The sequence below is a fragment of the Heterodontus francisci genome, chromosome 13, assembly GCF_036365525.1.
Source record: "Heterodontus francisci isolate sHetFra1 chromosome 13, sHetFra1.hap1, whole genome shotgun sequence".
Lineage (NCBI taxonomy): Eukaryota > Metazoa > Chordata > Chondrichthyes > Heterodontiformes > Heterodontidae > Heterodontus > Heterodontus francisci.
This window is the reverse complement of record NC_090383.1, coordinates 19,878,459-19,904,808: the sequence shown is the minus strand read 5'-3', so window position 1 is coordinate 19,904,808 and position 26,350 is coordinate 19,878,459. Positions and strand designations below refer to the sequence as shown.

Genomic DNA, 26,350 nt, shown 5'->3' with positions numbered 1-26,350 from the left:
TAAAGTCTTAATCAGCAGCCAGTGTAGATCAGTGAACACAGAGGTGATAGGTGAACGGGACTTGGTGCGAATTACGATAGGAGTTTTAGGTGACCTGAAGTTTACGGACTGTGTTGGAGTAGTCAAGTCTAGCGGTAACAAAGGCGTGGGGGAGGGTTCAGTAGTAGATGAGCTGAGATGGGGGTGGGGAGTCGGACGATGTTACTGACGTGGAAATAGGCGGTATTAGTGATAGATTGGAAACTCATCTCGGGTTCAAATATGACACCTAGGTTTTGAACAGTCTGGTTTAGCCTCAGGCAGTTGCCAGCGAGAGGGGTGGAGTTGGTAGCTAGGGAATGGAGTTTTTAGTGGGGACTAAAGACAATGGGTTCGGTCTTCCCAATATTTAATTGGAGGAAATTTCTGCTCATCCAGTGCTGGATGTCAGATAAGCAGTCTGCTAAATTGGCGACAATGTAGGAGTTGAGAGACGTGATAGTGAAGTAGAGCTGGTTGTCATCAGTGAAAACTTGACACTGTTTTAAGGAGATGTCACTGAGGGGCAGCATACAGATGAGAAATAGGAGGAGTCCAAGGATAGATCCTTGAGGGGCACCAGAGGTAACGGTGTGGGAGCAGGAAGAGAAATCATTGCAGGTGATACTTTGGCTACGATTAGATAGATAAGAATGGAATAAAGTAAGGTTGTCTCATGAGAGGCTGAGTTAATTGGGCCGATACACTCTGGAGATTAGAAGAATGAGAAGTGATCTCATTGAAACATACAAGATTCTGAAGGATAGGGTAGACACTGAGAGGTTGTTTCCCTTGGCTGGGGAATCTAGAACATGGGCGCATAGTCTCCGGATAAGAGTCCATCATTGAGGACTGAAATGAGAAATTTCTTCACTCAAAGGGTTGTGAATCTTTAGAATTGTCGACCCCAAAAGGTTGCAGATGCTCCATCGTTGACTATATTTAAGGCTGGGAGACAGATTTTTGGTGTCTTCGTGGATCAAGGAATATGGACAGTGCGCGGGATAGTGAAGTTGAGGCGGAAGGTCAGCCGTGATCGTATTGAATGGCGGAGCAGGCTCCAGGGGCAGTATGGTCTACTCCTGCTTATATTTCTTATGTTCCCGCCCAGCTGGCCAATGGTGGAGAGGTATTGGAGAGGATGGTGTGGTCAACCTTGTCAAAAGCTGTCAGGTTGAATAATATACTGAACCCACAACCATGTAATGCTGGTTTAAGACCTAGCCAGTTTTGAAGCTCTCTCTCTTTTTAAGCTGAATTCAGTCATCATAGAATCTAAAATATGCAGCATTCATTCAGAGTAGAGGGCATCATTCATCAACATGAACTTGAAAAATTCAACTTGAAGCACATGTAATGCCTCGAGTGTGTTTAAAAAAAACCTGCTGCTGAATCCCAAGGGGTCTTTCCCAGGAAACTAAATCACTAGGTTTGAATTCTGATTTGTTTTATTATTCTGTGGAATTACGTAATGTGATAGAAAGGGGCACAGTGGTGACATAAGCCCTCCACCCCTCTTAAGTTTTGCTTTTAGCGAACCCATGTGGATTGGATTTGAGTGGAACAATAGGATTTATATTTAATGTTATTGTAAAACTAGAAAACCAGGCAACACTGATGCAAAAGCTTCAAAAAGAAGTCAACCCAGCACCCCCTCCAAAAAAAGCTGTTGACTGTACCCCGCCTGCCTTCTCCATGAACTTGAGCTCATCCAAAACTCTGCTGCCCCCAACTTATATCTCACCAACTCTCGTTCATGTATCATCCTTGAGCTCGCTGTCCTACATTGACACCTGGTCTGGCAATGACTGTACTTAAAAAATAAAATTATTGTAGTCTTCAGATTGCTCCCTGGAGTCATCCCTCTCATTCTCTGTAACCTCCTCCAACCCTACAACCCTCCGAGATCTCTGCACTCCTTCAATTCTGACCCCTTGTGTATTCCCCCACTTGTTTTGTCCCACCAGTGTTGGTTGTGTTTTCAGCTGCTTGGGCCCCAAGCTCTGGAATTCCCCTCGCCCAAAACCTCTCCACCCCTCTTCTTTTAGACGCTGCTTAAAATCTACCTCTTCCCAAGCTTTTGGTCACCTGTCATGTCTCCTCCTTTGGCTAAGTGTCAGTTTTTGTCTGAACTTATGCTTTGGTGAAACACCTTGGGGTGGTTTACTATGTTAAAAGCACGATATGAATGCAAACAGTTGTTGAAAGTAAGTATTTATATTGAAAGTGCAGTGGGACAATTTGCATCACATGTATGAAAGCATAAAAGGGGGTACAAGATTTATTTACTGGCAGGGATGTCTTTCTCTCCTTCCAACACCGCCCACCCCCCCCCCCCCCCCCCCATCCCCATTTTGATTTTATACCTTTTTTTGTTGTATTTTGCAATCTACAGTGACTATGGGGACTGCAGTTTCCCACAATGCAATAAGGATGGGACTTTTGCTCAATTTTATTGGACCCAATTCGTCATTTAGTAATTTTAAAAACAACAGTTGATGGTTTACTCTAGCAGAATAAAATAACCATAGGGGGATTTGAATGGGTCTCTAGTTAGGTCTGTGAGCAGCAAATTTAGACATAGAGCAGTCATCCCAAATACTGCATTCGAACCCCACAATGGATTGTATGTTCAATGTATGCCAGCAGCAGAATTGTTAAATAGTCCTTATGTAGAGCTTGGGAGGAAGTGATTGAGCGCCTGTACAGGGAGAACCAGCCAGGATTTCACTAAAGTGCCCCACCTGTTGGTTAGTCATGGATTGGGATAATTGCAGAGCATGAAATTGTCCAATTCCTGTGCTGCCGTCTTCATGTGAGGGGAAAGTAGTGGTGCAGTGTTCAGAAGTAGTGGCAGTCGAAAGGCGCATTTAGCTGACAGCATTGTAGGAGCACCTTTCTTACCGCATGGGTTCCAAGAAGGTCCCACCATCACTACCTTGAGGGCAGCAAGGGATGGGAGATAAATGCCGTGCTTGCCAGCAGTGCCCACGTCCTGTGATTGAATAAAAATAAATGGCTTGCCTCAGCTGTTAATGAAGGGAGGAAAAATATCTGATTTGGGATGTTGCACTGCGAAACTCTTTATTCTCTCATTTCTTATTTTTCTTACTCCTCCAGTCTGTCATCGCATTGTAATTTTTCTGTTTGGGAGGGATGGTAATGAGATCATCATCTGCTAATAATTTACAACATTACTTTGGCTTCAACAGAATCACATCTGGAAAAGAAAACGAAGCATGTTATTATTTTGCTTGTCACATCCATGTAAGCTCGAAGTTATAGGGTCAAAGGTCCCTCTTGAGCTTGTGTTTTCCTTGTTAGCAGATTATTTTCCCCCAAGGTACAAAGGTGAACATGACCTTTGAGACTCGTGTTCCTGTTGCGAAGAAGATAAAGCCCTGCATCTACATTGCACCTCTGCATGCCCATTTCAAAGCGCTTTGCATACAATGCCTCACTATCAAGTGCAGTGACTTGTATAGGCAAAACTGGCAGCCAATAAAATGTTGAGTGATCATTTAATCTGGTTTTGATGGCCTTGCTTGCAGAAGGATGTGACCAGAACGCACACAACTGGTTGACTTTTCTTTGAATAGTCCTATGGGATCCTGATTACCAATAACCCCCCCCCCACCACACACCCCCCACCACACACCCCCCACCACACACCCCCCACCTCCTTGAACCACTGGAGCAGGAAGATGAAGCCTCTGTTCAATGCCCTGCACTCTGACAATGCAGCACTCCCTCTCTGGCGGCCGCAGACCATTTGTGATACTGCATTTCCATTGTCCTTGGAAGCATGGCAGAAACCCTCCCCAGTGATGGTACAGTCCCGTTTAGTGTAGGTGAGTTGTGTAAGAGCAACACTATTCTGCTTTATATAGATGATATTACTTGTGGCTGTACTCTTCGAACCCTTTAAATTAAATCACAAAAGGAGGCCCTTTAGCCGACTGAACCGAGTCCAATCCTAGCTCTTCCACTGGTGTTGTCCACTGTAATCCTCTTAATCTGCCCTTTGCCTCTATCCATTTTGATTGATCCTTTTCAAATAACCTATCAAGTTCGTTCTTAAATGATTGATGAGGTATTTTATTTTTAATTTTCTGATAGCTCCATCAGAGTGATGTGATCGTGGTGATCAGTCCCGCACCAGAGGGGCTTGGAGAAGACTGGTTAAAAGCTGACACAACCATAATCACCTACAATTTACCAGGTAAAGGGACAGTTTGGACTGGCTGAGTGACCATGCCTCAAGTTGGGTTGCAGGTTAAATAATTGCCTAAAAGTGGTTCTGTAAAGAAAGACTTGCCTTTATTTTGCGTCTTATGCGACCTCAGATATCCCAAAGCACCTTACAGCCACTGAAGTACTTTAGAAATGTACTCACTATTGTAGTGTAGGATGTGCAGCAGCCAACTAAGTAAGTAGCACGATGTTCAGCTCGATGGAGTACTGCTTCTACAGAGTACCTAACTTGGAATTTGGCGCATTGAGGGAAGAGATGCTGTTCCGGTATCTTACAAAACAAGGAGCAGTCTGAGAGGGGGAGCGGGAGACGGCAAGACCTGAGAGCTGAATTTTAGAGGCATTAATTAGATGAGGGAAAAAGGGGAGGTGAGTAGATGTGCTTATTAGGGATAACATAATGGCAGTAGAATTCAGGTACGCAGCTATCAGCAAGACAAAAATAGAATCCATAAGAATAGAGTTGAAAGGTAATAAAGGATCAATCACACTAACGGGTGTAGTCTACAGACCACCTAATAGTGCAAGGGAGATGGAGGAAGAAATATGCAGACAAATTAGAGAATTGAGCAGAAAACATAGAATAATAATCATGGAGGATTTCAATTACCCTGTTATAAATTGGACAGAAGGGGTAGGTAAAGTGGATAAGGGAATGGAGTTCCTACATTGGGGACAGGACTCTTTTTTAACCCAAGATGTAAAAAGCCCAACAAGGGAAGATTTGCTATTGGGTCTAGTAATGAGGAATGAACCAGATCAGAGAAGTAAAAGTAGGACACCTAGGCAATAGTGACCATAATATAATATGCTTTTAAGATAATAGAGAAGGACATAAGTGTGATGAAAAGTAGGTTAACAGATTGGAGAAAAGCTGATTTTTGAGGGGCTGAGAATAGAATTTGGGAAAATAAAATGGGCAATAATGGCAAACAATGATGTAGAACAGTAATTATATATTCCTCTAAAAGGAAAGAAAAAATTAAACACCAGAGAGTCTGGCTGAATAAAAAATAAGTGAGCAATTGAGGGTTAGGAAAGAGGCATACATTAAGTACATAGACAGCAGAGGATTGCATCAGAGAATATGAAGCAATTAGAGAAGTCAAAAAAAAATTAGCAAGGCAAAGACTAACTGAAAGTAAATTTTCAAGGAATATAAAACAGTAAAATATTTTACAGGCACGTCAATAAAAAAAAAAGGAAGGCTGTGATGGGAATAGGGTCATTAAGGGATACACAGGATAATACCACAGGTAACGATAGAGCAATGGCAGAAATGTTAAATCATTATTTTGTTTGGTATTTATCAGGGAGATGGAATAGGTAGACGTGACATTGAATGATGAGATGGTTGGCATCCTTCCATCTACGAAAGATGATGGACACACAGCAAACAATCTATTTAGATGGGGTGTCTTCTTTTGGCCCACCTTTGCTGGTGGCTATGAAGGCCAATCCTTGAGTCACAAGTGCTGCACCTGAAGCTGCCAAGTGACGCTGTGAGTTGTTTTTGATGTTGGTGCCTGTTGCCAAGCTGCTCTATCCACTGGTCACATGGTAATGCACAGTAGTCCACAGGATGTGCCGCCATTTCTCTCTTTCGCCAGCTAGTGACTCCCGAGTGCAATAGTCGACATTTAGGGCCCTCATGTCACACTTGGAAGCATCCTAGGGCACCCCACTGGTTGTCTGGTCCTGGCTACCTTACCATACAGAAGGTCCTTGGGTATGCGACCGCCTTCCATCCTGCGGACATGTCCGATCCATCGAAGCTGCCTCTGTTTGATTAGGGTCAACACACTTGGTAGCTCTGACTTCGAGAGGACTGGTGCATTTGTGATTTTGCCCTGCCGGGATATACCCATAATGTGCCGCAGACAGGGAAGATGGAAATTATTGAGCTTCTTTTCCTGGTAGCTGTAAATCACCCATGTTTCACAGCCATACAACAAGATGCTGAGAACACAGGCCTTATAAACCATCAGTTTCGACCGAAGGGTCAGCTTGGTGTTACCCATGCGTCTTTCAGAAGTCGGAGTAATAAGATAAGTGCAGTTAAAATTAAAGAATGGGATGTATTGAATAAACTAAAAAAACTCAGAGGATTAAACAACTTGTCCACAATTTTAAAAGAATGTAGGGAAGCAATAGCAGAGGCATTACTACACATATTTAATAATTTGTTAGAAAAAGGTGTTATGCTAGAGGACTGGCAGATAGTTAACGTAATTTCTATATTTAAGAAGGGGGACAGAACGTGCCCAGGGAATTATAGACCAGTCAGCTGAACATTGGTTGGAAAATAATGGAATCCCTACTAAAAGTGGGAATAGAAAAACTTCTGGAAAATAAAAAAAATTAATAATTAAAAGCATGGATTTCAAAAGGGAAAATCTTGCTTGACAAACGCAGATGTTTTGAGGAAGTAACGGAGTAGACAATGGTAATGCCGTTGATGTAGTTTATCTGGATTTTCAAAAGGCCTTCGATAAGGTGCCCCGTAATAGACTAATAAATAACGTCAGAGAATATGGAGTCAGGGGACAAGTGGCAAAATGGATTGCCAGCTGACTTCAAGACAGAAAGCAGAGAGTGGGCGTAAAGGGTTATTCAGAGTAGCAGAAGGTGGGAAGTGGTTTTCCACAAGAATCAATACTGGGAGCACTGCTGGTCACAATTTACGTTAACGATTTGGACTTTGGAGTCAAAAACACAATTTCTAAATTTGTGGAAGGGGATAGTCAATGCTGAGGAGGACTGCAACAAATTACAGGCGGACATTAATAAACTTGCAGAATGGGTAAATAATTGGTAAATGAAGTTCAACACAGGTAGGCGGTGGCGCAGTGGGAATATCACTGGACTAGTAACCCAGAGACCCAGGGTATTTCTCTGGGGACATGGGTTCAAATCCCACCACAGCAGAAGGTGAAATTTGAATTTAATTAATAAATCTGGAATTTAAAAAAGCTAGTCTAATGATGGCCATGAAACCATTGTCGATTGTTGTAAAAACCCATCTGGTTCACTAATGGCCTTTAGGGAAGGAAATCTGCTGTCCTTACCTGGTCTGGCCTACATGTGACTCCATACCCACAGCAATGTGGTTGACTCTTACATGCCCTCTGAAATGGCCTAGCAAGCCATTCAGTTGTATCTAACCGCTACAAAGTCTATAAAAAGGAATGAAACCGGACGGACCACCCAGCATCAACCTAGGCACCGGAAACGACAACGGCAAACCCAGCCCTGACGACCCTGCAAAGTCCTCCTTACTAACATCTGGGGGCTTGTGCCAAAGTTGGGAGAGCTGTCCCACAGACTAGTCAAGCAACAGCCTGACATAGTCATACTCACGGAATCATACCTTACAGACAATGTCCCAGACACTGCCATCACCATCCCTCGGTATGTCCTGTCCCACCGGCAGGACAGACCCAGAAGAGGTGGTGGCACAGTGGTATACAGTAGGGAGGGAGTTGCCCTGGGAGTCCCCAACATTGACTCCGGACCCCATGAAGTGTCATGGCATCAGGTCAAACCTGGGCAAGGTAACCTCCTACTGATTACCACCTACCGCCCTCCCTCAGCTGATGACTCAGTACTCCTCCATGTTGAACACCACTTGGAGGAAGCACTGAGGGTGGCAAGGGCACAAAATGTACTCTGGGTGGGGGACTTCAATGTCCATCACCAAGACTGGCTCGGTAGCATCACTACTGACCGAGCTGGCCGAGTCCTAAAGGACATAGCTGGGAGACTGGGTCTGCAACAGGTGGTGGGGGAACCGACACGAGGGAAAAACATACTTGACCTCGTCCTCACCAATCTGCCTGCCGCAGATGCTTCTGTCCGTGACAGTATTGGTAGGAGTGACCACCGCATAATACTTGTGGAGACGGTCCTGCCTTCACATTGAGGATACCGTCCGTCGTGTTGTATGGCACTATCACCGTGCTAAATGGGATAGATTTCGAACAGATCTAGCAATGCAAAACTGGGCATCCATGAGGCGCTGTGGGCCGCCATTAGCAGCAGCAGAATTGTACTCATCCACAATCTGTAACCTCATGGCCCGGCATATCCCCCACTCTACCATTACCATCAAGCCAGGAGACCAACCCTAGTTCAATGAAGAGTGCAGGAGGGCATGCCAGGAGCAGCACCAGGCATACCTCAAAATGAGATGTCAACCTGGTGAAGCTGCAACCCAGGACTACTTGCATGTCAAACTGCGTAAGCAGCATGCGATAGACAGAGCTAAGCGATCCCATAACCAATGGATCACATCTAAGCTGTGCAGTCCTGCCACATCCAGCCGTGAATGGTGGTGGACAATTAAACAACTAACTGGAGGAGGTGGCTCCACAAATATCCCCATCCTCAATGATGGGGGAGCCCAGCACATCAGTGCGAAAGATAAGGCTGAAGCATTTGCAACAATCTTCAGCCAGAAGTGCTGAGTTGATGATCCATTTCGGCCTCCTCCTGAAGTCCCCAGCATCACAGATGCCAGACTTCAGCCAATTTGATTCACTCCGCGTGATATCAAGAAACGACTGAAGGCACTGGATACTGCAAAAGCTATGGGCCCTGACAATATTCCAGCAATAATACTGAAGACCTGTGCTCCGGAACTTGCCGCGCCCCTAGCCAAGCTGTTTCAGTACAGCTACAACACTGGCATCTACCCTGCAATGTGGAAAATTGCCCAGGTATGTCCTGTACACAAAAAGTAGGACAAGTCCAACCCGGCCAATTATTGCTCCATCAGCCTACTCTCAATCATCAGTAAAGTGATGGAAGGTGTCATCAACAGTGCCATCAAGTGACACTTGCTTAGCAATAACCTGCTCAGTGACGCTCAGTTTGGGTTCCGCCAGGGCCACTCAGCTCCTGACCTCATTACTGCCTTGGTTCAAACATGGACAAAAGAGCTGAACTCCAGAGGTGAGGTGGGAGTGACTGCCCTTGACATCAAGGCAGCATTTGACAGAGTATGGCATCAAGGAGCCCTAGCAAAACTGAGGTCAATGGAAATCGGGGGGAAATCCCTCCGCTGGCTGGAGTCATACCTAGCGCAAAGGAAGATGGTTGTGGTTGTTGGAGATCAATCATCTGAGCTCCAGGACATCACTGCAGGAGTTCCTCAGGGTAGTTGTCCTAAACCCAACCATCTTCAGCTGCTTCATCAATGACCTTCCTTCAATCATAAGGTCAGAAGTGGGGATGTTTGCTGATGACTGCACAGTGTAGAAATGCAGCAAAACCTGGACAATATCCAGGCTTGGGCTGATAAGTGGCAAGTAACATTCGTGCCACACAAGTGCCAGGCAATGACCATCTCCAACAAGAGAGAATCTAACCGTCTCCCCTTGACATTCAATGGCATTACCATTGCTGAATCCCCCACTATCAACATCCTGGGGGTTACCATTGGCCAGAAACTGAACTGGAGTAGCCATATAAATACCGTGGCTACAATAGCAGGTCAGAGGCTAGGAATCCTGAGGCGAGTAACTCACCTCCTGACTCCCCAAAGCCTGTCCACCATCTACAAGGCACAAGTCAGGAGTGTGATGGAATACTCTCCACTTGTCTGGATGGGTGCAGTTCCAACAACACTCAAGAAGCTCGACACCATCCAGGACAAAGCAGCCCGCTTGATTGGCACCCCATCTACAAACATTCACTTCCTCCCCCACCGACGCACAGTAGCAGCAGTGTGTACCATCTACAAGATGCACTGCAGCAATGCACCAAGGCTCCTTCGACAGCACCTTCCAAACCCACAACCTCTACCAACTAGAAGGACAAGGGCAGCAAATACATAGGAACACCACCACCTGCAAGTTCCCCTCCAAGTCACACACCATCCTGACTTGGAACTATATCGCTGTTCCTTCGCTGTCGCTGGGTCAAAATCCTGGAACTCCCTTCCTAACAGCACTGTGGGTGTACCTACCCCAAATGGACTGCAGTGGTTCAAGAAGGCAGCTCACCGCCACCTTCTCAAGGGCAATTAGGGATGGGCAGTAAATGCTGGCATAGCCAGTGACGCCCACATCCCATGAATGAATTAAAAAAAACAAATGTGAGATAGTACATTTTGGTTGGAAGGATAGGGAGTTCACTTAGTACTTGAAAGGTGAGAATCTCGGTGAGGTAGAGAAACAAAGGAATCTGAGTACAAATACACCAATCACTAAAAGTTGTGCCACAGGTTAGCAAGGTCATTTAAAAAACGCGAACCAAGCACTAGGCTTTATTTCTAGAGGGATAGAATTGAAAATTAGGGAAGTTATGCTAAACTTGTCTTGAACATTGGTTAGATCACACTTAGAATATTAGGGGCAGTTCTGGTTGCAATATTATGGAAAGGATATTGAGGCATTGGAAAGGGTGCAGAGAAGATTTACAAATATGATACCAGAAATGCGTGGGTCTACATATCAGGGTAGAATGAACAGGCTGGGTCTCATTTCCTTGAGGGGTGACCTAATAGAGGTCTTTAAATTTATGAAAGGTTTTGGTAGAGTGGGTTATGAGAGAATGTGGATTATGAGCACTTGTGGAAAAGAGCAAAGCTGGAGCCATCAGTATAAAATAGTCAACAAGAAATCCAGTAGGAATTCAGAAGAAGCTGCTTAGAGAGTGCTGAAAATGTGGAAACCTCAGGGAGTGGTTAAAGACTGACACATTTGGGGGAAGCTAGACAAGCATACGACGGACAAGGGTCTAAAGGGTTATGATAGATGTAGTTGAGGAAAAGCGGGAGAAGACTCGAGTGGTGTATTAACGCCGGCATGGTCTGGTTGGGCCGAATGGCCTATTTCTGGTCATATATCAAGGACCCACAAACAGCAATGAGATAATGGCCAGATCATCTGCTTTTGTGCTGTTGATTGAGGGATAACTATTGGCCAGGACACTAGGGCAAACTCCCCAGCTCTTCTTTGACAAGTGTCATGGGACGTTTTACCTCCCCCTAAGAGGACAAACTGGACCTATGTTTAACATTTCATCCGAAAGACAGCACTGCCAGTGCAGCACTCCCTCAGTACTGCAGTGGAGCGTCAGCTTAGAGTATGTGCTCAAGTCTCAGGTTGTGGGTTCAGCCCTCATTCCAATCAACTCGGGGCCTAGAGTGTTACTAGTAACCTATGGCTGACTTGTATCCCTGATGCTGTTTGTAAAAGCAGGTGAATGTTCAGAGGTAGTGGCATTCTTAACCCTAAGAAAACACACGAGCTTGGAGAACTGCCTTTATGGTATTTATGGTAAGAGTGCAGGAAAAATTTGAAAACAGATGTTTGAATTTTGGTGGTTTTGGTCTTAGTTGCTTTTTTTTCCTAAAATGCTTGCAAACTGACTCCTGGAACGGAGCAGTCACTTTAGGTGAATAACAACAGTTCTGTTGAGAGGCTCGTTCCCTCAGAAGTTAGATTTGATTCTCATTAATAGGTAATTGCAGGGCTTTCAGGATGAGCATTTTATGTTTTGAGTGCATAGCCGACTGACCCGTTTTGTGCTTTGTTCCAACTGCAGCTTTTAATTCGACCTCCAGTCACCAAGATTTCCAGCAAAATGAACCTGGATCCTTGCTTAACGGAATCGGACCCCTGAAAGCAGCTATGCAGATCAAGGTTGGACAAAGTTTAGATCTCCAGTACCTGGGTCAGGGGGCTCTTTGCTTGCAGTTCTCTGTCTTACAATTTCAGAGGCTACAGAAATGAGAGCATGAAGCCTTTTCTCCATCACTGTGATGCATGTACTTACTAAACCAGTATCACTAAGTACCATTGTCTGAAATAACTGTTTGCAGAATAGGAGACCATTTCTAGAGTTTTTTTGAAAAAATAATCACAGTTGTTCACTCTATTTGATACAAGGAGAGTATGACCTTCGACATTAAAAGCTGCAACCCAGGTTGCTTTGTTCCTCACCTCCAGGAATATATTGGCTTTGGCAGGGGTGTAGCGCAGATCGACTATAATGTTACTGTAACTAAAAGGGTTAAATTATGAGGACAAGTTGCAAAGACTAGGCTTGTATTTCCTTCAGTATAGAAGATTAAGGGGTGATCTAATTAAGGTGTTTAAAGAAATTGATAGGGTAGAAAGAGAAACTATTTCCTCTGGCGGGGTAGTCCAGAACAAGAGGCCATAATCTTAGAATTAAAGCTAGGCTGTTCAAGGGTGATGTCAGGAAGCACTTCTTCACACAAAGGGTAGTGGAAAGCAGGAACTCTCCACTCACCTTCCACAAAGTTATCGAGGCTAGGTCAATTGAAAATTTCAAACTTAGCTTGATTTAATTTTGCTAAGTCGGGGTTACGGATCCAGGGTGGATAAATGGAGATAATACACAGATCAACCACAATCTAATTGAATGGTGGAACAGGTTCAAGGGGCCGAATGGTCTTTTCTTGCTCCTATATCTGATTATTAGGACTGCATATCTGTTCTCATTTCTTTTGGGATCCTGCCATCTTTTAATCCCATCAGCTGGGAGAAATTAAATTCCGTTGATAACGTCACCCAAAGGACATGACACAGTGTCTGACTCAGCTCTAATCTGTAATGTAACACCCGTAATACAAGAAAACTACAACACGTGCTATGCATCAGCTGCAGGTTTCATTTTTTGATTCTTAAAATCAAGTCAGTTTGGGGAATACTTGTGACCAAACAAAGAATGGAAGGTACAGTTTAAAGCACCTTTTAACAAGAGGTTATTGTGTCCATACTCTTTACTGTGGGATGCTCCTGATGTCTGAATCCTGTTGTCTCATTGTGTTTAATTTGAAAAACATAAAGGCATTCACTTGGTTCTAAAGTGTTGTGTTGGGCAGCTGACTTTTCATGAGGAAGCTGGGCCTGTATTCTCTAGAGTTTTGAAGAATGAGAAGTGATCGCTTTGAAACTTACAAAATTCTTACAGGGCATGCAGGGTAGATGTGGATAGGTTGTTTCCCCCTGGCTGCTGAGTCTAGAACCAGGGGACACAGTCTCAGAATAAGGGGTAGACCATTTAAGACTGAGATGAGGAGGAATTTCTTCACTCAAACAGTGGTGAATCTGTAGAATTCTCTAACCCAGAGGGCTGTGGAAACTCAGTCATTGAGCATGTTCAAGACTGAGCTCGATGGATATCAGGGTACTAATGACATCAAGGGATATGGGGATAGCACAGGAAAGTGACATTGAGGTGGATGTTCTCATTGAATGGTGGAGCAGGCTCAACGGGCTGAATGGCCTACTCCCTGTTTCTATGTTCCGATTTTTCTTGGTTACCCTTGGTTAGATTGTCAGTGTGGTTCCCCGCCTTCTGTAATGCCTTTTGATATAAAACCCACTTGCAGCAAGACAACCAACAAGTAGGATCACCCATCATCCCTGTGCTCGCTGACCTACATGTCTCCTGTCCTGGCGACACTTCCATCCTAAAAATTTCTCGTTCTTGTTTTCAAATCCCCCTGTAACCACCTCCAGCTCTGCAACCTTCCGAGAGCTTGGCACGCTTCCAGTTCCGGCCTATTGCACATCCCCGATTTTAATCGCATTACCATTTGGCGGCCGTGCATACAGCTGCCTGGACCCTAAGCTCTGGAATTTCCTCCCTAAACCTCTCCTCCTTTAAGTTGCTCCTAAAACCTATCTGTGTGACCAAGCTTTTGGTCACCTGGCCAAATATCTCTCTATGGGGCTCAGTGTCGGATTTGTCTGATCAGGCTCCTGTGAAGACCATGGCAAGCCTTGCTTTGTTCAAGTGCTATATAAATGTACATTCCTGGTGTTTTAGGATGTCCTGTACTACACGTCAAAAAGACGGACTTCACCTTTTCATAAATGGCATGCTAAAAGGTTTTGGAGATGATCGGCGTAACTGTGAGCCCCGTTTTTAAACTGTCGGGCTCATTGTGTGTTCTTAGCCTGTGAATATTGTTAATTATTGGTATACTTTGCACAGAATACAGTCGAAAGCAGCACCAGATGGCTGAAGCAGCAACAGCACAAGAAATGGAACCTTCGGCCTCTCAAATTGCAGCCCATCTCACCTGTCCCCAGGTAAGCAAGCAAAACTCATTTTACCTTCCGCCCCTGTGGTGTGGCTTGATGCAACGTTAACCGGTACTGGGTAGATAGGACTACGTGTTGGAAGTACTTGTTTCTTGTGTGTGTGCGCATGCACACACGCTGGGTATTAATGAGAACTCATTTGCTGGTCTGAATCCTTCGCTCAAAATGTTTTCAGTGACATTGAGATATCCAGAGCGCAGACTCCAAAAGCGATTGGCGTCCTGGCCAAAGAGGTCGGCCTGCATCTGACAGAAATAGAAGCCTATGGATGCAATAAAGCAAAAGTCAAACTATCTCCCTTGGACAGACTCCAGGAACAGCCGGATGGAAAATACGTGTTGGTTGCTGGGTAGGAACATTTTATTTCGTTTTAATACTCGTTGGTATTAAATCTTTTTTTGTATACATTATTTTCTCAGATTCATTGTTATTGCTTCTATAGTACAGTCCTCACCACTTAAATATCTCGGGAAAGATGGAACAGGCTGGGCTTTTTTTCTGGAAAGGACTGAGAGGTAACCTGATAGGAGCCTTTAAAATTATGAAGGGGCTCAGCAGGGTAGACATCGAGATGTTCCCACTTGTGGGTGAGTCCAAAGCTACAGCCCATAAATATGAGAGTCGTTAAATCCAATAACAAATTAAGGGGAAACTTATTTACTTAAGAGTGGTAAGAATGTGGAACTCGCTATCATAGATGTATTTAAGGGAAAGTTAGATAAGTACATAGAGGAGAAACAAATAGAAAGATATGCTGATAGGGTTAGATGAACTAAGGTGGGAGGAATAAACACTGGAATGAATGAGTTGGGCTGAATAGGCTGTTTCTGTGAAATGGTTAGTTTCTTATATTAGCTAAAAAGCGATAACCATTCGCCACACGAATTAACATCGGTTTCAAAGTTGCTGGTTATAATGTTTTAAGTAGTCCATTTATTTTGGGCAGAAATGACTACACTTGCTCATTGGTTTGTACCTCCGAAGGTGTTTCACGCACCCCTCTAAATGATGTGGGGCTACAGATTGTACTGACTGCAGTTTAAATAAAGCTGAAGGTCAAAGAAGAGCTGGCAACAAGTGGGCAAAAAGTCACCACGCAGAAGGAGCATTGTCATATAGTAGAACATGGTAATAGAGCTACCCTGTAATTCGACAGCGACTTATGTAGCACACTTAATGTAATAAAACCTCCTAACGTGCTTCACAGAAGCATTACAAAATAATGTCCCGTAAGGTGATATTAGGGCAGTTTTTGATTGATTAATTGATTAGAGATACAGCACTGAAACAGGCCCTTTGGCCAACCAAGTCTGTGCCGACCATCAACCACCCATTTATACTAATCCTACACTAATCCCATATTCCTACCACATCCCCACCTATCCCTATATTTCCCTGCCACCTACCTATACTAAGGGCAATTTATAATGGCCAATTTACCTATCAACCTGCAAGTCTTTGGCATGTGGGAGGAAACCGGAGCACCCGGAGGAAACCCACGCAGACACAGGGAGAACTTGCAAACTCCACACAGGCAGTACCCAGGATTGAACTGGGTCGCTGGAGCTGTGAGGCTGCGGTGCTAACCACTGCGCCACTGTGCCGCCCCTAGTTGACCCCTTGGCTAATGAGGTAGGTCTTAAGGAGTGTCTTAAAGGAAGAAAGCAAGTTTGAGAGGCAGAAAGGTTTTAGGGAGGGAATTCCAGAGCTTGAGACCTAGGCAGCTGAAGGCACAGCCATCAATGGTGGAGTGATTAAAATCAGGGATGCTCAAGGGGCCAGAATTAGAAGAGTGTAGATCTCTGAGGGTTGTGGGCGATTACAGTGATAGGGAGGGGTGAGGCCACGGAGGCATTTGAAAGCAAGGGTGAGAATTTTAAGACCGAGGTGTTGTTTACCTGGGAGCCAATGTAGCCCAGCGAGCACAGGGGTGATGGTTGAACAGGATTTGGTGTGAGTTAAGAACACCGGCAGCACAGTTTTGGATAACCTCCAGGGTAGAATGTGGGAGACAAGCCAGGAGTGCATTGGAGTAGTCAGGTCCACAGGTAACAAAGGCATGGCTAGCCTCAACGCACCCATTATAAAACTGGGTGCCAAGTACTTTTGTGCAACCTGACGACATGATAACATCCCATATAAATGCAAGCTCGAGGTAGCAAGATGGTTGTGAGCAATGGGCGGAGCTAAGGTCTTCGGGCTGGGGGGTGGAGAGGTAGAAGACCAGATTTGGCTGAATTGGCACCATAAGTTCACATGACACCTTCTAGTGCTGTGTTTCTGTTTGTGGCTGTCTCAAAATACCAACGCGAGCGGCAATTTAAAGCTTACGCGAGTAAGTTATTAGAGGTCAGTTTTGGCAGAATCCTGCCATTAAAGTAAAAAAAAAAGTTTTAAAATTGGTCAGTCTTGAACTGATTGCTCACCAGCTTCACTGCTGATTCTGGGGTACGTAAAGTGCTGGGGGTTCATTGTTGCTCCTTTCGTTCCTTGTATTTGTGAATTGGGCACTTATTTGCTTCTCGGGCTGTTGTAATCGAAGAGCTTCAGAACATGTTAGGGAGGTAGGGTGGTATCTCCTCCTAATACCTGCCTGAGTGAAGTTTTTGCTTTGAAAACTGGTGCGCAAGTCTCTGGATTCTTGTTTTCTTCTCTCTCTTTCTCTCCCTCTCTCATGCTTAGAAATTAATGACTGCAGCCTGCTAATTCTGCCCTCCTTTGCTCTTGACTGAGAACCATGTTATACACTACTTCAGCGCTGCATAACTCCCCGCAGCTAGAGTGAAGGAGTCATGCAGAAGAGGCATCGAAGTGATTTCACCGGATGTATCTCACACACAAGTCAACAGAGAATCATAGAAATTTTAAGGCACAGAAAGAGGTCACTTGACCCATTGTATCTATGCCGGCTGAAAAACGATCCACCTGTTCTAATTCCAACTTCCAGCATTTGGTCTGTAGCCCTGCAGCTTATGGAACTTGAGGTGCATACCCAGACTCCTTTTGAATGAGTTGAGGGTCTCTGCCTCAACTACCCTTTCAGGCAGTGAGTTCCAGACCATCTCCCCTGTAATCTTTCTACCAATCACTTTAAATCTCTGCCCCCTTGTCAGTGACCTCTCTGCTAAGGTGAATAGACCCTTCACCTCCACTCTATCCAGGCCCCAAAAAATTTTGTACATTTCAATCAGATCTCCCCTCAGCCTTCTGTATTCCAAGGAGAGCAACCCCAGCCTATCCAATCTTTCCTCATAGCTGCATTTGTCCAATCCTGCCTGGCAACATCCTTGTAAATATCCTCTGTACCCTCTCTAGTGCAATTACATCCTTTCTGTAATGAGGTGACCAGAACTGCACACAGTACTCAAGTTGTGATCTAACCAATGAGTTATACAGTTCCAGCATAACCTCCCTGCTCTTGTATTCTATACCTTGGCTAATAAAAGAAAGGATTCCACATGCCTTCTTAACCACCTTATCGACCTGTCCTGCTACCTTCAGGGATCTGTGGACATTCAATCCAAGGTCCCCTAACTTCCTCTATACTTCAGTATTTTCCCATTAATCATGTATTCCTTTGCCTTGTTTGACCTCCCCAAATGCATCACCTCACACTTCTCCAGGTTGAATTCCATTTGCCACTTTTCTGCCCATCTGACCAGACCATCAATATCTTTCTGTAGCCTACAGCTATCCTCCTCGCTATCTACCACATGGCCAATCTTTGTGTTGTCACGCAAACTTCTTGATCATGCCCCCTACATTTATGTCCAAATTGATAATATATACCACGAAAAACAGGGGACCCAGTACTGAGCCCTGCGAAATGCCATTGGAAACAGCCCTCCAGTTGCTAAAACAGCCGTCAACAATTACCCTTTGTTTCGTGCCACTGAGTCAATTTTGTATCCACCTTGCTGCATTTCCCTGGATCCCATGGGATTTTTTTTTAACCAGTCTGCCTCATGGGACCTTGTCAAAAGCCTTGCTAAAATCCATGTAGACCACATCAACTGCACTAGCCTCATCTATCTTCCTTGTTACCTCTTCAAAAAATTCGATCAATTTGGTCAAACAAGATCATCCCTTAACAAATCCATGCTGACTATCCTTGATTAACCTGTGCCTTTCTAAGTGACAGTTTATCCAATCTCTCAGAATAGATTCCAATAATTTGCCCACTACTGAGGTTAGACTGACTGGCCTGTAATTATTCGGTCTATCCTTCACTCCCTTTTTAAACAGAGGTACATCATCTAGCCTTTCACTGCTGTAATTGGTCATCTTGCAGAGTGCAAGAGTAACCTTTCCCTGCTGTGGTCTTTACAGAATTACACCAACTCCTCTGGGGGAGGGGAAGAGTACAGTGACAATTGGATTGGTTCAAGCACTAGCTGCCCATCTCGGTGTTAATGCCTTTGCTTGTGTGAGACAGCCATCTCAGGGGCCAACGTTTGGTGTTAAAGGTAACCAGCTTAAAACTTCAACTAAGTAGTTGAGTATATTCATCTCATTTATTGAACAAATTATGTGAAATTGTTCCTTCACCAGACAGGCACAAGTGGATCAAATCTGGATAATACTTACAGCAACACTTCCTTTGACTGTTTCTTTTCACCTTTAATGTTTCAGGAGAATTTTACTTTTGGAGTAACCACTGTGGTTCTATTGGTTCACAAATTAGTTTTTTTTCTTTGCTCTTTGAAAAGAAATCAAATTGACGCTCAGTATCTCAATAGTGTCTGGATTGGTTCAGTTTGTAGTGCACACTCGCCTCTGAGTCAGACAGTTGTGGTTTCAAGCTCCACTCCAGAGACTTGAGCACCAAATCCAGGCTGGCACTCCAGTGCAGCACTAAGCGAATGCTGAACTGCCAGAGGTGTTGTCTTTTGGATGACGTATTAAACTGGGGCCCCACCTGAGACCCCCCTCAGATGGACATAAGAGATCCCATGGCATTATTTGAAGAGCAGCAGTGCTATTCTCCCCAGTGTTTTGGACAATATTTATCTACCAACCAGCATCACCAACATCCTGGGGTTACCATTGACCAGAAACTGAACTGGACCAGCCATACAAATACAGTGGCTACAAGAGCAGGTCAGATACTGGGAATTCTGTGGCAAGTAACCCACCTCTTGACTCCCCAGTGCCTGTCCACCATCTACAAGGCACATGTCAGGAGTGTGATGGAATACTTTCCACTTGCCTGGATGGGTGCAGCTCCAACAATACTCAGGAAGCTCGACACCATCCAGGACAAAGCAGCCCGCTTGATTGGCACCCCATCCACCACCTCCAGCATTCACCCCCTCTATCACTGGCGCACAGTGGCAGCAGTGTGTACCATCTACAAGATGCACTGAAGCAACGTACCAAGGCTTCTTAGCACCTTCCAAACCCATGACCTCTACCACCTAGAAGGAAAAGGGCAGCAGATACATGGGAAAACCACAACCTGCAAATTCCCTTCCAAGTCACATGCCATCCTGACTTGGAACTATATCACCGTTCCTTCACTCTCGCTGGGTCAAAATCCTGGAATGTCCTCCCTTCTCAGCACTGTTGGTGTATCCACAGCAGATGGGCTGTAGCGGTTCAAGAAGGCAGCTCACCACCTTCTCAAGGGCAGTTAGGGATGGCCAAGAAATACTGGCCTTGCCAGTGACGCCCACCATCCCTTGAAAGAATAAAAATGATTTTTGTTTATTTCTTGGCTGTTTGTGGGATCTTGCTGTGCAAACATCGGCTACTGTGTTTCCTACATTAGAACAAGGTTGGCAGGCCACCTTCTTGAACCACTATAGCAGTTTGACGCAACTTTTGTTAGATGTCTAGAGAGGGCATTTAAAGGTCAGCAGTGCTGGTTTTGGACTGGTGTCACATGTAGGCCAGACTGGGTAAGGACAGCAGATTTGCTTCCCTAAAGGACATTAGTGAAACAGTTGGGTTTTTACGACAATGCAGCAGCTTCATGGTCACGTTTACTGACACCACCTTCTTATTTCCAGATTTAAAAGAAAGTAAATTCAAATGATCATTTGCGTTGTTCTCTGAATTATCAATCCAGGTCTCTGGATTACTAGACCAGTAATATAAGCACTACACTACAGTGTAATGTTGAGCAAATGGGAATCTGTATTGAGATTCTGTATAACTAAAGCAATGATTGTCCTTGAACAGGTGGGGCTGCTGGAGGTGGATATGCTCAGGTCATCCCTATGGAAGAGGTAAGAGAACAGAAATTAAACAATTTCAGCTGCCAATGGGCTGGTCTCCTTTACTCACAACAGATTTGCATATATTACATAGAATTTACAGCATAGTGACAGGCCATTGGACTCGCTCAGTTTATGTCAATGTTTATGCTCCACCCCTTATTTCATCTCACCCTATCAGCATATCCTTCTATTCATTTCTTCCTCATTAATTTATCTAGCTTCCCCTTAAATGTATCTATACTATTCATTGCAACCACTCCACATGGTAGCAACTTCCACATTCTCACCACTCTCTGAATACAGAAATTTCTCCTGAATTTGTTGTTGGATTCTTGCTAGTGTTACTAACATTTGGCTTTGTAGTTGATGAGAGTCAGTTAGCTTGGACATGACACCGTGCAAAGGCAACAGTTCAGTGCAAAAAATGAATCTGGTTAAATGCAGCTTTTTAAATACCGCATTTTTGATCCATTTCATTCAATATTAAGAACAGTTTCTGTAATGACTTCTGACCACTTTTTTTCAAATTGCAGTTTAACCTTCATCTAACCGGGGACATTCATGCAATTACAGCAGCGAATAACTTGTTGGCAGCTGCTATAGATGCCAGAATTCTGCATGAAGGCACTCAGTCAGACCAGGTGAGCTGGAGAATTGCAGGTACTCGTTTTCTGAAAGGGGCTTAGTTCCATTGTGGGGGAGCTGGATGAACTCTCAGTCTATTAACTCTTCCGGAGGTTCAGACTTGATTGGCACCCCATCCACAAACATTCACTCCCTCCACTACCGATGCACAGTGGCAGCGCAGTGTGTACCATCTACAAGATGCACTGCAGCAACGCACCAAAGCTCCTTAGACAGCACCTTCCAAACCTGCGACCTCTACCACCTAGAAGGACAAGGGCAGCAGATGCATGGGAACAGCACCACCTGCAAGTTCCCCTCCAAGCCGCACACCATCCTGACTTGGAACTATATTGCCATTCTTTCACTGGGTCAAAATCCTGAAGCTTCCTTCCTAAAAACACTGTGGGCGTACCTACCCTACAGGGAATGCAGCGGTTCAAGAAGGCAGCTCACCACCACCTTCTCAAGGGCAATTCGGGATGGGCAATAAATGCTGTCCTGGCCAGTGACGTCCACATCCCATGAATGAATAAAAAACTCTCTTTGTTTTTTCCTCTCACCCCCTCTCCATTGGGCAGTATGAGCTGACTGGTGGGACGCTCACCCCCGGGTCAGAAAGTTGTAGTTTCAAACTTCAGGCTGATCGCTTCAGTGCAGACCTGAGGGAGTGCTGCACTGTCTTTCGGATGAGATGTTAAACTGAGGCCCGGTCTGTCCTTTCGAGTGGATGTAAAAGATTCTGTGGCACTGTTCAAAGAAGAGCAGGGAAGCTCTCCCTAGTTTCCAGACCAATATTTATCCCCCAACCAATAACACAGATGCACAGATTATTATTTAGTTGCTGTTTGTGGGAGCTTGCTGTGCGCAAATTAGCTGTTGACATTGTAACAGTGATTATACTTCAGAAGTGCTTCATTGGCTGTAAAGTGCTTTGAGCCATCCTAAGATGGTGAAGTTGCCACGTAAATGCGGGTACCTTTCTTTTTTTGATCTGCAGCTTAGTCTGTGACTGGATATTTAAGAGTTAGCTTTGTAAATCTGAATAATGTAAGATAAGACAATTAAATTATTGGAGTGTACAAGTGAAAGTATTAACTCCTGTCTTTTTTTTAGGCTTTGTATAATCGTTTGGTGCCCACTATAAATGGAAAGCGGAACTTTTCTCCCATCCAGCTTGCTCGGCTAACGGTAAGTCCAGCATTTTTATTTCAATCAACACCCACCACCCCCCCCGGCCCCGAAACCCCGATTTATTTATTTATTTTTTCATTTTAATCTTCCATTTTCTAAACTGCCATGGGACAAACTGTTTATTTGGAATGGTGCCTGGGCTTAAAGGGTTAAATTGTGAGGACAGGTTGTATAGGTTAGGCTATGTGCCCTTGAATATAGAAGATTCAAGGGTGATCAAATTGATGTGTTATAGTGTGGATAGGGAGAAACTGTTACCCCCAGTGTGGGGCGGGGAGTCCATGGCAAGACTGCACAACCTTAAAATTGGAACTAGGCCCTTACGGGGTGATGTTGGGAAGCACTTCTTCACACAAAGGGTGTACAAGTGAAAGGGCAGTGGAAATCTGAAATTCTTTTTCCCCCAAAAGGCAGTTGAAGTTTGAGATTCATTGGAAATCTCAAAACAGAGATTGATAGATTTTTATTGACCAACGCTATTAAAGTTACAGGACCAAGGCGGATAAATGAAGTTGAGGTTCAGAATTGAATGGCGGAACAGGCTGGAGGGACTCAATGGAAACTCCTGTTTCTATTTTTCCCAGGCCTTTGAACCGACTGCTAGGAAGGTCTTTGTATTGCTGTCATTTGGATAGCATTTGAATGTTGCTCAGTGCCTACCTCCCTGACTGAGGTTAAAAGTCAGTTGGATTGGAAGCCATAGGCATAAACCCCACATATCCTGACATATCATCGAATCATACAGCACTGGAGGCCCTTCGGCCCCTCCTTTGCGGCATATCATTCCTTTTGAAAGTTACTATTGAATATGCTTCTACCACCCTTTCAAGCAGTGCATTCTAGATCATCATAACTCCCTACACTTAAAAAAAAAGCCTGCATTTGCTGACAACGCAACCACTAAGTGGCACAGTCTTGGCACATGCGCAAACTGGTGTCTCGGGCAGCTGCCAGTAATAAAGATGGCGCTGCTCAATTTATCACAAAAACAAATTAAACCCAAATCACCTCAATGGCTGCGGTCGCCACCTCCATCCCACCCCAACAGTCCCCTGCTCCATCCTGCTATTGCGCTTCTCTTCGCCACTCCCGTCTGCTCACTGCTTGCTTCCTGCCTCGCCACTGCCTCCCCTCAGCCACTCACTCCCGGCCTCGCTGCTTCTCCCCCTCCGGCCACTCGCTCCAGGCCGTGCCGCTTCCCTCCTCTCGGCCACTGGCTCCCGCGTCGCCCTGTCACCCCTCGCTCCCCGCTTTGCGCTTCGGAGACTCGCTTCCCGCTGCTTCTTTGGATGGCGCGGCAGGGAACGATCGGCCGCGGGGAAGGGCATGGTCGGGAGTGAGCGGTCGAAGTGGGAAGCGATGGGTGGGGGGGGGGGGGAGTGCGCATGGGGAAGCGGCGAGGGTGGGAGTGAGTGGCTGAATGGGGGGGGGGCGGGGGGAGAGCAGCGAGGCCTGGAGGAAGTGGTGAGGGCAGGAGCGAGTGGGTGGTGGGAGCAAGTGGCTGAGGGATGGCAACAGCGAGACGGGGAGCAAGTGGCCGAGGGTGGGGGTGGGAAGCGGTAATTGAAGCAGGGATGGCATGAGGGAGCGAGGTACCGTTCGGAGGAATGGAGGTGGCTGTTTAAGGGTGAGGGCAACATTGCGTGGTGATGTCAGCACGCGCATGCACGCCTTCATACTGGCAAGCTGGCTAATGTTAGTACGCAGTGATGACGTCCGTGATCACTCTGCACATGATCTGCGTTGTCAGGAGTTACTTTGAAAAATAAATTCTCCCTCACTGCTCCTTGGTTCTTTTGCCAATTACCTTAAATCCATGTCCTCCTGTATCTCTCTTATCTACTGAATCGAAACCCTTCATAATATTGAACACCTCGATTAATAACTCCAGCTTCTCCAGTCTCTCCACACAACTAAAGTCCCGAATTGGTACCATTCTAGTAAATCTCTGTACCCTCTCCAAGGCCTTGACAAAGTATCGTGTCCTGAATTGGATGCAGTAAGCCAGCTGAGGCCTAACAAGTGATTGATAAAGATTTAGCATAACTTCCTTTTTGGTACTTTTGCTCGCAGATCTTTAATTTCAGCCTGTCCTTTGACAATGATGCAGAGTTAATGAAGGATTTAGGCACTGTGCTTAGCAGCATGACCATTGCAACTTTTACTCTGGGCTTTAGTTGAAAGTCGCCACATTTTGAAATCTGCAGTAGCACCAACTTGCATTTATATAGCGCCTGTAGCTTAGTAAAATGCCCAAAGGGGCTTCATCAGAGTGGAGCAAAACAATATTTCACACACAGCCACATGAGTTATTAGGACAGGTGACCAAAAGCTTGGTCAAAGGGGTAGATTTTAAGGAGCATCTTAAAGGAGGAGAATGGCAGAGGGATTTTGGAAAGGAATTCCAGAGGTTAGGGCCTAGACAGCTGAAGGCACAGCTGACCGTGGTAAAATGGTGAAAGTTGGATACGCAAATGGCCAGAGTTGGAGGAACGCTGATATCCTGAGTGGTATAAGCCAGGAGCAGATTAGAGATGGCACTTTTTACACTGCGAGTAATAATTCATGACTAGGACGATTCAGGATGAAGCGTTTGAGGCCCCTTGGGCGGCAGCTAAGACCTGTGCCTGTCAATATTTTAAAGATATTGTCCCCCGTTAAAGGAGTGCCTTTAGTCTGGTTACCTATTTTGAGCTTGAAGGAACAGCCTCCAAGTTCAGTTGTTTTTGTCATTGAAGGCGAAAGACAAATAAAGAAATGCTAACGTTGTCAAGCCAGTGGTGGGGAAGGGGATCTGAAAGGTATGTTTGTGTCTGAAGGCTGCGGTTAGTGAGGGATCAGGCATTGAATGTCTCCCCTGCCTCTCTCCTGGTGGTGAATAGTCTGGGGTCGCCGAGACTGAAAGGGCGAGATTTTCGCTGGGTGGAGAAGTTAGTCCATTCCTTCCTGCTACGGGGAACTAAATGGCGATAAAGCAACGCATGTAACCGCGTACTGCTCATGTTGCAAGCAAGTTCTGCCACATTGGAGTTGAATAAAATGACGGACGTTGGATTGTATCAGGAAATAATTAAATTTGTTCCATCCCCCACCCTTTTTACTTTATGTATACATCTCAATAAATCTTTTATGAAAAGAAATGGTTTTCCTTCATCTGGGGATCCTGGAGACCAATGGCAAAAAAAAAAATGTTTTTAAATTCCCGTGTGTGTTTTAAGTGAATAATTCCCATTAAGATCTTGTTAATCAGATTTTAGTGATTTGCAAGTCATGTTTGAACCCTTTTGAAACCCGCTGTAGAGATTGCAGTGCTTTGTAAATTTGCCGTCAGATAAGTAGCCTGATTGACAGCATCATGTGAAAGTGTGTTTGGTTAGTGTCAGTGAATTAAACTGAATTGGTTTTCCTAGGTGGGATATATTGACTTTGGAGGAGGGGGGACAGTGCAGATTTACCAGAATGATACCTGGGCTAAAAGGGTTAAATTATGAGGACAGGTTGCATAAAGTGCTCTTGTATTCCCTTGAGTGTAGAAACTTAAACGGTGATCGAATTCGTGTGTTTGAGATGATCAAAGCAGTTGGTAAGGTAGATAGAAACTATTTCATCTGGTGGGGGAAGTCCAGGACAAGGGGGCACAACCTTATAATTCGAGCTAGGCTATTCAGGGATGATGTCAGGAAGCACTTCTTCATTCAAAGGCTAGTGGAAATCTGGAATGCTTTCTCCCAAAAAGCTGTTGTCAAGGTCAATTGAAAATTTCAAACCTACGCTAGATAAGTTCATGTTAGGCATGGATGTTAAGGGAGCCATGGTGAGTAAATGAAGTTAAGATACAGAAGAGACATGACCTGATTGAATGGCCATCTGTACCCACTGCATGTTAATATATCCTAGGCTCGTGTTGTATGGCCCATCAGATTAGACTTGTCTCACACCCTGGCTTGTATTTTC

General features: G+C 44.9%; 1 protein-coding gene across 3 annotated transcripts in view; it reads left to right on the top strand.

Annotated features, from left to right (window-relative positions):
* Positions 1–26,350, top strand: part of mthfd1l (methylenetetrahydrofolate dehydrogenase (NADP+ dependent) 1 like) — a 188,433-nt gene that overhangs the window by 43,423 nt on the left and 118,660 nt on the right. For all 3 annotated transcript variants that reach the window (XM_068044467.1, XM_068044468.1, XM_068044469.1), the window contains 8 exons: positions 4,138–4,240; positions 11,824–11,921; positions 14,248–14,345; positions 14,533–14,706; positions 18,687–18,823; positions 20,541–20,587; positions 21,112–21,219; positions 22,319–22,393. In XM_068044467.1, the coding sequence (XP_067900568.1) occupies positions 4,138–4,240; positions 11,824–11,921; positions 14,248–14,345; positions 14,533–14,706; positions 18,687–18,823; positions 20,541–20,587; positions 21,112–21,219; positions 22,319–22,393 (840 nt within the window). The remainder of the gene's footprint in view (positions 1–4,137; positions 4,241–11,823; positions 11,922–14,247; positions 14,346–14,532; positions 14,707–18,686; positions 18,824–20,540; positions 20,588–21,111; positions 21,220–22,318; positions 22,394–26,350) is intronic.